General features: G+C 34.9%; 1 protein-coding gene across 1 annotated transcript; it reads right to left on the bottom strand.

The window, feature by feature from the left end:
* Nucleotides 1-1,232: 1,232 nt before the first annotated feature.
* On the bottom strand, nucleotides 1,233-14,574 carry LOC102801565 (glycine receptor subunit alpha-2-like). The gene is made up of 8 exons (XM_085507461.1): nucleotides 14,481-14,574; nucleotides 10,791-10,858; nucleotides 6,191-6,414; nucleotides 4,900-4,982; nucleotides 3,546-3,698; nucleotides 2,819-3,048; nucleotides 1,866-2,027; nucleotides 1,233-1,433 (listed from the first exon to the last, which is right to left on the bottom strand). The coding sequence occupies exons 1-8, from the start codon at nucleotides 14,572-14,574 to the stop codon at nucleotides 1,233-1,235; spliced, it is 1,215 nt and encodes a 404-aa protein (XP_085363587.1).
* Nucleotides 14,575-15,263: the final 689 nt, after the last annotated feature.

Here is a 15,263-nt window from a genome sequence, read left to right as displayed (position 1 = left end):
GTTTAATATAAATATATAAATGATGCATTACTTTCTTATTATAAGAGTTGAACTTACACTATTCAAGTCACATCTGATTTATTAGATTTACAACTCATTTTTATCAACCAAAAATGACAATAATAACACAGTTAGCCTGTAGCATACTTTTATTTGGCAATTATGATTATAGCTCACAGATTGGTTGCTAAATCAGATTAACAAAAATTGGCAAATTGTCCAAAGAAATACTCTTACAGACGGTTTGTAGTTTATATCAGCAAATGACATTAGTGTGATCATGTGCTGTGATATCTTTCTTGAATGGACAGGAAACAGAAATACTCACATGTTCTATTCACTTTTATACGTCTGTAAAGTGTGTTAAGAAACACACATAGAAAACACGTAATGTATTAGTCATGATTAACATGCCTAACTGAGCATATTGAACTGCAGTGAAATTATGGCACGTACATAAACGCATGTAGGGTTGTTTGCAGCGTCAATTGGTTCTAAAGTTATATTTGATGCCCTTATCAGTATCATTTGTTATTGAATACTCCGTATAAATGGTTCGACGTCATAATAAAAACATAGAGTGTGGTTGTCTTGAAAACCATGTCGTGGACACAAAGCGATTTCCAACATGAAAAAATACTACCAGCCATTTCTGTATAACATGAAATTATCAAAACTTCCCGTTCTGGAAAGTGGGTCTTTTTCTGAATCCTTCTCATTTACTACTTCTTCTGGTTGAATAACCCTAATATATCTATATATATTACATGTTCAGTAATCTCCTGTTATAGTACGAGATATGCATACATGAATTGTTAAAATAAGGCACTCAGAGGTGTAGCTGTGTTATCATAAGCAATATATGTAATTATACAATCACAATCGACCCTCATGAAAATTACACAGTCTATTATTTAACGATGTTAGTCTGATGGTATGCATTATGTACACACCTTTTTAGCGATAACTCAAATATTGAATATAACCTGGGACTGAAGAATATTTAATTCAATGCAGGCAAAATCGACGAACGTTCATGTGAACGGACATTGGTTCAACTACATCACTTTTGTAGATGCCCATCCTTTATTTAAAATAAAACAAATCTAAAACTCTTGGTAAGTTTGTCAATTTACTAAAAAGGAGATTAATATAATCAATTTAAAGTAAACTGAGCAGAATTAGTTCGTTAAATCTAGACCATACCGGTTCATAGAAACATTCAGTTGTTCTCAATCAAGCCAACACAAGTATGTTGGCCAATAAAATATATTGAACACCATGAATGCGATAGGAAATGCAATTCGACAGTAATAATCGATTTTCCCAGATCTTACGTGACCTATGACGTCACGGAACTGAAAGCCAATCACTGCACTATCCGGGCCTTTTGACTCACGGCTTGTTCTTCCGTCCTCTGATTTATGGTTTACCTACGAAAAATGACACACATATAAATATTTAGACCTTAAGTCTTTGTGGCTATTGATTCATCTGGATTTGAGGAGTGAAGTCCCAAACGATTTACCGACTTTTAAAACAAGTAGCGTATTTTTATGATTACATAACGGCTACAAAACATTTGGACACTACCAACTTTCAATAACTGAAACGAATCTAAGGTATTAACCAGCCTCGACGTAAAACCTTTGCTACATTAATGCTCAATTATTTAACTAGTTTTACAAAGTGAACATTGTTTCGAAGATAATAATGCTATAGGCATTAACTTGTTTCTAGAAATATGCCGAACAATAATCTGTAGGGAATTATTATAGAAATCTAGTAGACTGCCTGAATATATTCACACATACGTCCCTTTTACGTCTCGATTTGTAGTATACAATGACTTCACATCAACTCACCTTGTTGTTTTCTTTGTCTTCAATTAAATGTATCATCTCAAACGATTGTTGTTTCTTTCGACTTTGTTTCCTCGTCTGTAAACTAATATAGTTAACAGCGGCGTATTCCACTAGTGCTGCGAACACAAAGACGAGACAGACTGACATCCACACATCAATGGCCTACAATAGAATATATGACGCTTTAAATCGTCAATGGATAATATGAGGTTATTATGAGGATACCTCAAAGTATACACGAATACAGAACAGCTGGACTATCGACCGACGCACTGTCCGAGTGCATACTTTGAGGTATCCTCGTAATAACATTATTATTATTATTATACATCTTTTCTTTCCAAGGATACATCTAGGGAATGCCAAAATCCAAAATTTGTAGAACAGAATCAGCAAACTTCCTTATGTGGAATCCGGTCAAACCCCGGTGACTGCCATGCTTGTTTTTGTTATTAGAGGACGCTTACGCGCGTAATCATTCCATATTTGGAATTCGCATTTCCTAAAATGGTAGGATGAAAATACCCCGTAAAATTAGGCAAAATTACGGCACGCTGTTACTTATGGCGTTGCGGTGACAGATGTATAATAATACGTCTTATGCTCACAGGAATTTTATTTGACGTTCTAGCGCTAGAAAATCTCAGAATTGTTAACTTCTTTACAATATAATGTTCAGTCGGCTAGCCAATGAGTTAATTCTTGATATTTGGTCTGAAATTTAAATATTGCTGTGATAATGTACCTTCGCTCGCCATGTGCAGTTCAAACATAAAATGATACAGTTTAACGTGAATATTTGTGAATTTGCCGACCGCCCAGCTAGTGAATGTTACTAATTCACGAGTGATGGAATTGGATTATAGTGTGTTTTATCTGTCAATATTTCAATACCAAACAGTTGGACAGGTCATATCGACCTTCATACGGTATCTCACTTTGAGGAACCTTACCTTCAGATGCGCCACCCTAGGCACTGTTGCCTGGATACCATTCATCTGTGTACACAGTGTTAATAATGCAGTCATTACGAGTGATACACGGGCTGGTTCGGAGTTCGGGTTGATCCAAAATGAAAACCATGACAACACGACAATCAATAAGCTCGGAAGGTAGCTTGACATAATGAACAACTCTTTCTGTCGTTGTAGACTGATTGTAGCAGTGAGGTATGAGAAGTTTCCTGCAAGTTAAATTAATAAAATATTAACGTGCAATTAATTATATAATATTACTAAACTACTATTACAAATTCCTCATACACAGGCGCTATTCACCTTGGGTTTCGTCGCTTGGCGCTGATTGAAATTACTCACTTTGCTGATTGAATTAATCAGTGACATAATTGCATACATAATACTCTAACGATCACGATGCTCACCGAATTGAATTGGCGTCGATGTAGAGTCATATATTTACTGTAGTATATATACATACTGCGATATCTGATATATTTTCACATAAATCGCTATCACATTTTTTCCTAATAATAAATTCCTTACTTTATTACACCTATTTATATTTTATAATTGTTGATTAAACAGCCTTGGGTGCTCACATTATGCTCGCCGCGCAGTTTTTTTTTATGCAAGGATATATTATACCTTATTTATCAAATTCAAATACTACGTCACAGCAATTACTCACAGCGACGTGTTACAAGGCAGTAACAACTGTTACCTGTTGTAAAGTTTCGTGTTGTTCTTGATCTGTCTGGCGTTGCTTGATTAAACCTAAATTGCGGTAATGATATTCCTTCCCGAACACCAAATGCTTCAAGAGTATCACCATCTGGTGCCCATTGCAGAATCAAGTCAACAGTTGTGTAAGAAACTGTAATATAAGCATGTGTACTCCTAATATATATACAGTGAGTGATTGTCACACGCAACGTAATATTACCGTAATTGGTATAGTACAGGTGTGATGGTTCAAATACCAAAATGGCAACAGTAACAAAAAGACTTCCCTGGCGGCGATGTTAAAATACGAACACGGAGCCAACAGATGAGGTTTCAACTGGTACTGGTATTATTATACTCTGCAAATATCAAGTACAATAACGCGGTAAAACTCCACTACTCCAATAATTAGATACTTAAACTCCAATACAATTCAACGAGATCTCCGATCTGATCTTAGTGCTGAACAACTCCCCTATATATATACCCACACTGTCTATAAATAGACCATTACATCAGCATACATAATGAGTCTGGAATTTACTACAAATTTCTAGAATGTTCCATTACCTTCTATTGCCTTCTACAGTGTTCTATTACCTATTCAACCAGCTTCTAAAAAATCCACCCAGACACAGTACGGTTCTAGAACATTCTCAGTCACACGGAAGTGGTAAACAAGTCGTATGCGACAGTGATATATATATATATATCACTGTCGCATACGACTATATATATATATAGTGACATTTCGCACGACCAAGCCGTAATTTGTAACATTGCAAGGACACAAAAGTCATAAGCTATTAATGTATACACGACAATAGACGCTTGCGGGACATCGCGAGCCAAGGCTTGCCTATTCGGTTATCGCCTCCCCACAATACCTGCGGAACATGTACAAGTGTATTAAAGTGCCTCCTGTATGACAATTCGACATCCCGTCATTTAGATTTATGTCTATTGCCAAATGCTGAATCGAATTCATTATTTCATCAAGGTTAAATATGCGACTTCTTTATAGAATCACGCAAGGGTTCGATTCGGAAGTTGTCAAAATAATATAATGATTAATAGTATGTAATAACTCAAAGTATAAAAATCGACAGTGCTGTCTTCGAGGCATTCTCGTAATATAATCTTTTTATTAAAGACTTTCCCATGGTGAGATACAACATTGTACGACATGCGTGTCTGTGAGATTGTTTGCTTGCGGAATAAATAACATAGATAAAATTGCTCGAATGTTACGTAGATATTTGCATGAATTTCCGATATCCAAACGAATGGCTAATTCAGCACATGTTCACGGACGTGGTACTCATTATACCTAGTTAACTGCAAATACTCACAGCTTTCAATTTCCATATTGCATGTCTGTTCATCCATTGGATAGCGTTCTAAATGCATCATACAACTCAATGTGATAGTGAATCTGTCAGAATAAATAGCATTTCATCAATTCTACGGGAAATGTGATTCTACGGAATTACAGAACAATCCTTACAATACTCTCATTCGATGTTCAAACATAATTATGTATGTGCAAACACACACGTTCCTATTTAATGCTAAATGATACTTCCCGATGCTTGAAACGCACATATTTCTCTAACGTCTACGCAACGCGCATGTAAATGGCATATATACTGCAAAGAATTGCTTGTTTCGAATCAAAAATGAACTGCGCGCGGTTTTTATCATTCCATCAGATTAGTCAACGTCAACATACCTATAATAATATTTCACTCAACACACATTACGTGTATTGTGTTCAATATTTTTGCGTTTAATAAACTGTTAACCATATTTTCATATACCACAATGAAAACCTTTACAATAATTTTTAATCAAACAATAAATACGCTCAAATGTGTTCAATCCAACTCATGCCATATACATATATAGTTCCACGATCTAATTTGAGAGAAGGCACTATATATGAGATGTGACGATTATTCTATTGTGTGTCTATGCCTAAGCTAATACCGAGGATGACACAATATGTTCGTAACAATTGGCTACCAGTCTAATGATAGAAGCGCAGTTACAGATCCTGTGTTCGAGTTTAGTTAATTTCCGCCATAGAATATTTCGGTGACCCTCCATTCATGACAGCATATTTTCAACTATTCATGTAGATATAAAATGAATGAGGAAACTATTTTGAACAACATTTAAGATTTTGCTCTTTCCAAGAATTGGCAAATGTCGCGTGTTTAGTGTCAGTCCTGTCACTAAGATTGTTGGAAGGGATTGATAGCGGCGATCCGTCAATTACATTATTTTAATTTAAAAAAAAATAAACATGCTTGTATTTCGGATATGGGGTAGAACATTCACAAGCAAACGACATCTCAAACCGTCCTGAAATGTCCTAATGTCTAGATGAAAATAACTAGTAATTCTTAATATGAAAAAATCGTGGAGGGGTTATTACTTAAACAATCCGTACTCAATTTAGTAAAACATTAGAGTCGCACACTGTAAGTGCATTGACACCGTCGTCTGGTGATCGGCGATTATATAATCCTGAAAGACGGGGCTACGTTTATCTTAACTCCGTAAGTTGTCTTGTGCCAATTTAATATTTACTCATTGACTTTTTATTCCACACAATAAAGTTAGATAACCCAACTGTACCTTGCACTATGTAGTACAGTCCCATCAGGGTATATTCTCAACAACACGTTCTCCGTTGTCAGTTTATGAAACTGTCCAGACTTCTCATCTGGGAAGTAAAGAGGTGGCACCCAGACTTCATTAACTCCATCTGAATGTAACGTCAGCGTTTGGTTTTTATCATCAGTGTACTCTAGTCGGGGATCAACCCATCGTGTTCGAAGAAATAACGTAACTGTATAATCCTATTATAAAACAGTATATACAGATAAATTTCATAATGTCAGGCTCAATATTTGCTAATACATAAACAGGCTGAATGGTTAGTGGAAATTTCAGTGACAATTATCGACAAAAAATAGCGCATCTCTCATCCAACGAGAATTGAAGCATTCACGCAAATTACAAGATGATCAAACATACAATTCCAAAAATATAGACATGGCCATATTTCTTTCATTTTTCTTTACCCAATCATGAACGTAAGCAAAAGTGTTATATCACTTATTCCAGCTGCTTCATAAGATTCAAATGTAAGTGTAGCGGGTACATGTATTAGTTTCCACTAGTAACAAGATATTAGTAGAATGATAATTAACTGAATTAAATACTTAATAAATAATGAATAATACAAATAAAATAGCTTTTATAGTATTATTATTACAAATCAAATCACAAATCAAACAAGGTCAATTTGACAAGCCAAATAAGCACACGATTTAGGTGGTCCCATTTTCACAACAGTTACCCACGAATTAACACCATATTAGAGGTCCCCCATTGAAAATATATACGGGTATGTGCCACTCTACTGAGTATGCTTTTTCATCGGTTAGTATAGAATGGGATATCGATATTGATATGTTTATGATCTAGAAGTGGGTTGGATTTTTAAAATGTAAACCTTTTAAGAAATATATCCAAACATTGTTGAAAAACGCCTGAAAACTGTTATTCGAGAGCTGTCACTGATGTTGCCGCACGTATAATGAAGTCTGACCTGTTTTATATATCGTGTGGTACAGTGCATGTGCTTTTCAGTACTCTGATATAACTGATACGTTGGTGTAGAAGTGGGTATGCAATTACTGAAAGCAATTGTCTGGTAGTGGGTGGGGTCAAAAATAATTGGGCCACACACCCCATTGCGATTGAAAGTCCTCCTCCCGGGGTATAGGTTCGACTTCTAGTCTCTGTCCCTCGTATATGTAGTTTCCGTTCCTGTTTGTTATACTTCCCTCCACGGTGTTTTCTTTCTTTGCCACATGGACACAAACAAACACTTCAACTGAAGACTAATTCCAGAATATAACGATACCGGAAATCCAACTGTAATGTGATAACCGTGTTCACAACACAGAGTACTGGTGCTGACTTTTGTTAGATACATCACCATTGAAGAACAGCATTAACAATATACTTTAGTCCCTAGTGTATAACCTTTAAAGTGACATTCCCACTTCTAAAACCTGTAAGGTACCACCCCTAGGCCTGATCAAATGTTGAAATTGTGAAAGGACAATGAGGAATTAACTGTAGAATATGAATAAAACGGGCATTCCAAAAATAGCTAGATTTGTGTACAATTGACACTCGCTGAGTTTGGATGCTTTATTTGTTCTGAAATGTCAGTAACATTGTTTAAAGACTCTCTGAACATAAAATTAGTTTTTAGTCAAAAAATTACCATTTTATTACATTTTACGTCTTGTTGTGATGTTTTATTTTCAAACTGGGAATGCGACCTCACTTTAGACTTTAACAATCATGATAGTAATTTAAGAGTCTATGAGGGAAATCGTTTAGTGTTTACTTTTATTTATTGTCTGATTAATATGACTTGAGTCAAAGCGCCACAGTCATCCGCTCGAATTTCATGCAATGAAACACATTATTTTACACGTGTTTGTATATGTCACATGGGAACAATTTCGAACATGGAGCAGTACGGTGACTGCGGTGCTTAAGTACGTCGAGAAGAATGTGTCAGTTCAAAAAAAAATACTGTCTGTAAGCCATTAAAGGATGATATATAAATGTACCATCGTAAATTCTGTGGTTTATACTGTTCTGTTTGTCAGGGTTCAGTCGAGCGAGAATGAAGCATAAATATTCTGACAAATTTCCGGCCATCTAACAACATTTGCAAAAGGCAAATGTAACAATGTTAAGGTGTATACTGATACAAATGAATAATTCAGCAAAGAGAGGACATATATTTCGTAATTGTAATATATATATATATATATATATATGGATTTGTATTTCACTGTAAGATCAAAGGGGCCGCACAATCTATTCGAGACAACATTATTTAATTTAAGACCTACTTAAACGTTTTTAATTTCCTCATCCTGTGTTTGTAATATATAACATTTATAATTATCGTAAATGAAATTAATTGCATTCCCCGTTACACATTTCAAGTATACAGTATATGGCTCTTTTTATCGATTATGAAGAACCATGCAGACAGCGTGTTATTGAAAGTACACTCGGTGCACGCATGCAATTGGGGGTTTCATGCGATTACGGAATCATCGTTTGCTACACAGCATGACCACTTCAGTCAACCACATGTCAAAACTACCAAGTGCCTCTCAAACAACAATAATTCTTCTTTGCAAGATTTATATACACGAAATGTTCTGTTTTAAGCCTGTTTCGTTTCATCCAGTCGAATAATTTAATTCTCATAAAATGTCCTTGATCTCCTAATGACTTCGAAGAGCTGGCGAAGTTTCGCTATGCTAAGAAAATAAAACTAGACTCGGATCGAATTTAACGACCATTCAATGGGCTATACGATAGACTCGCTGCCCAATTGAGCTATCTAGTATGTGATGTCGGACATTGCCCTTATGTCATGTGATTTTTCGAGAATGTTCATAGGTCGACCATGGTGTAGCACTTGATATCATGTATACCAGTCACAATTTGAACATGACCTAATTACAAGAACTATGACTAAAGGTCAACACTCTACACATGTGTACTGTATTCACACATTGCGCAACATATGTCACATGACTACACCATTTGAACATAGAGGCGTGGCGGCCCTGTTCCGATATACATAGTTATATATGGTTTGGGTAGTATGTTTTAACTCACATTAAACCATCTTACTCTCAATAGAAATAAAATGTCGTGGCTGCGTTTATACTGTACTTCTGATACAATTGTAACAAATTTCTAACAATGTAACATACGGCTATTTCAGATCATTGGATAAACTTAGCTCACAATATTCATCGCATGAGAACGATGGAGAGTGTAAAATAAATTAAAATAAGGCAACACGGAGCTAATACTTCTACGTATTCTACGGGGTGTTCTATGCTTATGTAGAACACCTGGCATGCAAACATAAATTTCAGTATTACATTCTCTAATAAATCTGACTCGGCTTTGGATTTCTGCCGCTGGTGAAAATTTACACGTCTCTCGTCTGCTCGTGCTTTTTTAACGATCCTAGTAAATTACACTGAGCAAAGAAACTCTTTCAAGATTAGAGGTTTTAGTGACCTGCTTGCCTAGTCTTTCAACTTCCACTATCAAATACGTGTGCGAGAATGAATGACACAATAGTCTACCAACAACCTTTAGTCAATACGGCGGCGAATGTACTACCGTGACGTATGACAGTAACGTATGACAGTGATAAAACTCAACATCTACGTGTTTCAATACATGCATGGACACTAAAGATACCTACGTTTTAATATCTATATTATCTCAAAATCAAATATCGTTGGAGCATTGTCCTTTTATAATTACCTCGGCCACAAGCTTTAAAATATGAAGTCATGGTGGTTAAACGAAGCACTTTAAATCACATCTAACATATAATAATTATTTATGTTGACGTAATTCTTACAGCAATATTAAGAATTACATTTTTATCGAAGACATGACATTATCAATATGCTATAATTGGAGATTGGAAACGTATTTGCAAAACCTGCCCCACATGTAGCAATAGTCAGACAATCTTTAAATCATATTCGAATAATTTTTATTGGGTCTACATCAGACAAGTGACATTATTTTCATCCGATATCATCTGTTAAACAATGTTATTGTGTTCAACTACAATATTTTTGTATCTAGTCGTTCTCTTATAAAAAAAACCTTGGTTTAATAGTTTAGACGAAAAAATAATGCTATCAATCTATGGAAAATTGGAGATTAAAATATTTTGTTATCACATAGTCTGGTAGAATGCTAGCCTTAGAGTTGAATTTAAGACACAGATTCAACTATTATGTAGAAATTACGATTTTATCCAATTAAAGTGCATATAAAACAAATATTTGGACGATGTGAGAAGCAGCATTCAGATAACATATTCTGACATATTTTTTATTAGATAGCACACTTTTTACATATTAAAATGACCTTATTTCCGGTTATTTTGATTTACCGAGTGAACCCGCATACAATTATAAAGATTTGGTATAATGTCGTGTGTAATTACAAAACATAAATGACGTCGAGATAATGGTTAAATACTAACTTCCGTTGACTGTCGAGGTTATCAATATTATTAATATGTTAATACGTTAACAATTACATACAGGTCATTAATGTTCCTTCCCATTGTATGGACGTTACTCACCATTCCTGTGTCTGTAGAGGAATAGAAACTATTGATGAGTACACTGGCCGTCACAATAACAGGTGGCCCTACAGTGAGAACAAAAACAGAATTCTGTAAATGTAAATATTACTTACTCTATAATGACTAAATGTATGAGAAATATAAGAAAGCGTCACGAGTGTAGTCAATAATTGTATGATACAGTTATGAAATCATAGTACATGTATGAACACACTTTGTTTTTTTTCGTGGATTCAATATTGTGACTAGACATAGTCACACAGGGACGCATAAAAGTATTGCATGCTATGGCCACGAAATGCAATTAGACTGGCTCTGTTCCAAAACATTCTGGTCTTGGTTGGTTGTGTATTAATCACAGCAACTATATTATGTCATTACTGTTCCTTAGCTGCACTACCTGTCATTAAAACATGTAAACTGCAATCGAAGCTAAAAACCGAAACATCAGTTGAAGTTACATTTAATATACTTGTACGTGATTACGCACTGATTTTATGTTTGTTAAAAGCTTGGTTATCATAACAGCTCCCCAAATAGGTATTACACAAATACATTCATAAAACATTAGTTTATGACAGAAGACAATATTCATGATATATACGAAGAATAGGCGATTTATGAAAAGCGCACTAAAGCAACAGCTGACTAAACTAAATGCACCATTGATAATTATGAAATAACATGCTGTTGAGAATGTGCATGATGTCTAATTACGTAGGAAAGTGGCGTCATAATTGAGATACTGTTCAGACCAATTAACCAGAAAGACAGACTAAAAGGAACAATCATCATTAAAATGTACATTATTCATTCCGTTGGTCGGATGACAGTTTATCAATAGGAATACATCCAACACTAACATGGCCTGTAAAGTTAATGGCAGATCGAGAGACTCTATTGAAATACTCATTATTCAATATTCATAAAAATGACGGCATGAATAACCTATGGTTTTATAATAAGACTAAAAAACATGTAATGATTCTTTGTTAATGATAGTGTAGATGCAGGGGTGATGTGACAGAAATGTTTCCACCTTGTAAGTATGAATTTATGCTTTCGGACTTTGGCAAATAATTATGCAATTTACATTTATATTGAGTTTTATTTCTAAAAAAATAAATAAATAAATAAATAAATAAATAAATTAAATATATTAATATAGATCTGGACGTCTAGAGTATATTATTATGTACATATACATATGCAAATAGCCGACGAGATCTCGTCGAGGAGGACACGTCAAAGGGATTCGTTTTCCCCATAAAACATTGTTTCAATGTCTCACGTCATCGGGTTCACTATTTCGAATACCATAGATACGTACGCCATGGCATCAGTGAAAGCAATGACGGGTGAGAAATAAACACTTGTCTTTTGAGGGGGAAATATGTATCGTGACTCTCTCGCTTTGTACGAAATCTTGGTTTCTATTTGCGTCAAAGGTCAATTCGCTGTTTCAACTGACGGGTTGTGGATTCAGTTTCTGTAGTTTATGTATATGCTAATTACATCATCATGTTACGTGAATTTGTTACTATTCTTACAGCCGTACGTCCAAATGGCGTTAGTAAAAACGCTTTTATACACGAGATAGTGTCGTAATTGTCGATGATATCGTCAGCGGTTGGCAAATTACCAGCATAATAGTAATACAATAACAGTATTCTGTCAAATCATGGTATAATTACAGCAACTAACATAAACTATGGAATCCGATTGTCTTGTTCTAATCATATTTGAAGAATAATTGAAGTGCACATGGTATACAAATGGCCTTTTGACTTAATTTATTTATAGTAACTATACATTTACAATTGTGTTTTATTGACTATTCCTGATGGATTGTCATTCATGTAGACCTATCACTTACAAATTATTCACAGACTCCGTAGATCGATCTGTCACTGCTTAGGCAGAACTTGGTGCAGTAACTTAAGTAGCGGAACACACGATATAGGTACTTGCAGATTAATACTCCTTAATGTACTACTAGTATTGTGTATGTATTTGTTAGCGTTTCTAAAATGGTAACAGAATTCAGCTATTAGAGCTGCAGTTATAATATAAGCTATATTGACAAATCGGGAAGAAGTATTTCTTCGAAAAGAAAATCATTTATCACTACGAGATGAACAAATTCAATGTAAGACACTTGTCAAGTGTTAAAACACTTTAGATGGCAGTCTTTTGAAAAATGCTTTGTTTACTAATATTCGTAACTACAGAGAAATTATCCAAATTTAGTGTTCTCGATTATGTTATCAAAAAGTCATTCTACTGAATGACCCACATTAATTCCTTGGAGATGTGATCTGAATTGCAATCCACGATTCGGGCTGATTTCTATGAATTGTTCAGTTGGTAATCTTTTGGAACAAATTATTCAATTCACGGTTTAGCAAACCGGCGTTGTGACGCAATAAACAATTATAGCATTTTCATGTTTTCCTCTTGTTTATTTCTGAAGGTGTGTCTCGCAGGTCCCATGTCATTTTTGATTTAGTTGACCCCAAAAGTTGACCCCTTTAACGGCTAAAATGCACACTGTTGTATACGTTTTCAATTGAAGTCGCCTGCATAGATTTGTTTAGCTAATGTTAACAATGGCTGGTCCATTGTTGTATCATGTATTTTTTAATGCTTTGTAGCTTACAATATTTTACACGACGAATGCAAAATCATCGCATATATGATAATATACTATATATATATATAATAATACGACATATCTTATTAACCTAGTGAGAAATTTATTTAATTTTAGATATAGTATTTGAAATTAATATGGCAATACTGCATAAACGACTGTAACCTGCCTGCATCTTGTTGAATAACGCGTGTCTTGCTAGGCTTTGAGAAAATGAAATCAAGTATCTACATGATTGTCGAATTTCACACTTTTTCACATTATCTGCAAATATGTCAGCCTACACGTAAATGTAGTAAATACTATTAATGGAAGCAGTGTGCATACACATCAGTCTATTAATATTTCATTAGTGAGAGCCTATCACCTAAGAGTACGTTCACGTTTACGGGGCATTTCAAACGTGTTCACTCAAGTTCCTGTTTCGTTTGTTGACGTAGATATATACAGAGTTGTTCAAAGTGTTATATCATCAATCATATATTCAGAGTAGTATTACCCCCACACACAAACCAACAGCGTTACTGTAGTGACATCTAATTTAACTGTATATTGCATTATCTACATAACGCAAACATTTATACATTCATAGAACCAACAACAATTGTTTGATTATACCAATTCATTGGATTTTTCAAGGAGAACATAGTAAATCGTAATACAGATATATTCTGATTGTTGGGGTTAAAATGTATATAGTATAAAATAATAACTGTATATTTACCAAGTGTGCATAGTACTGCTAGAATAAAGGTCAATGACCGAGCTACCAGTCATGAACACAAAGAGTGTCAATAATACAAACGAATTGTTTACGCATTGAATACACTCTGCATGACTGTTCTGATTGGTCCTCTCCGGAATTAGACCGCTTGACACAAAATTGTGCCACGTCCCACTAATTTCTGCTCTGGTTTAATGTTGTGCCGTGCCATAGATGAAGTCATATGTTAATGTGCTTCAAGTAAGTACACGATGTTCCGTCCGAATGACACGTGCACGTTAATGAAATTCAAAGTCATTCCATTCCTTACCATGCATGTTTGGTCTATACTTCTTATCATAGTTTCCTCTTAATACTTCATCGATTCTCTTCTTGGAGGGTGTGTCCGTTACCGGCGTCGACATCGTCATCGGCGTCGTTGCTGGTATTGTCACAGGAACACTGTTGCATTGAAACAATGAAAACATGGACATATATACATAGCAATGGCATGATGAATACTCTGGGGACAAAACGTTAAGTCACAGTAAACATATGTCGGGATGAAAGGTACATGTGGCTCGCATAGACCTGGCGCAGGAAGTTGACAGTACACGTGACAATGGATAAGGGATTAATTTGTAAATTCCCATATTTATTCGTATTATTACGTTATAATTGTATAATTTTGTACATGTGATTTTGTCCTCTTGAAATTAAACATTATTGCTTGGAATAATGTGACTCATATCTATATTATGTTGGCACATTTCACATGTATAATCACTGAATTCTACCGACGTTTTATTCACGATAAACTGGATTTATACATACGAGAGCGTGTGTTACGGTATGTTATGAAACACAGCGGAAAGATTTGTTGTCACTAGCTACACTCATGAATACAAGTGTGTACGACACGCTGCATGCATTCATTCCTTATTTCCTTAGCGTCTGATGAAGAAATACTTGAATTTTCTATATAGCTGTCGTGAAATATGGATAATATCTTACCTGGAAATTAAGATGAATAAAAGCAGATAATATATGGCTGTCATACTGAATGATATATTTAGCTCGTCTGTATGATTCTTTGATGCTGTAAGACACGGTG

Source organism: Saccoglossus kowalevskii, chromosome 14 (assembly GCF_978046115.1).
Source record: "Saccoglossus kowalevskii chromosome 14, keSacKowa6.1, whole genome shotgun sequence".
In the NCBI taxonomy this organism is placed as follows: domain Eukaryota; kingdom Metazoa; phylum Hemichordata; class Enteropneusta; family Harrimaniidae; genus Saccoglossus; species Saccoglossus kowalevskii.
Note: the sequence above shows the minus strand (reverse complement) of the source record. Positions and strands in the feature narration are given on the sequence as shown.

Excerpts from the sequence above, each read along its gene's own strand:
- LOC102801565 (XM_085507461.1), bottom strand. The coding sequence starts at position 14,574 with ATGTCGACGCCGGTAACGGACACACCCTCCAAGAAGAGAATCGATGAA. Across the intron at positions 4,983-6,190 it reads ACTGTACTACATAGTGCAAG|ATTCACTATCACATTGAGTT; the intron begins GTACAGTTGGGT and ends TTATTCTGACAG. Across the intron at positions 1,434-1,865 it reads AAGACAAAGAAAACAACAAG|GTAAACCATAAATCAGAGGA; the intron begins GTGAGTTGATGT and ends CATTTTTCGTAG.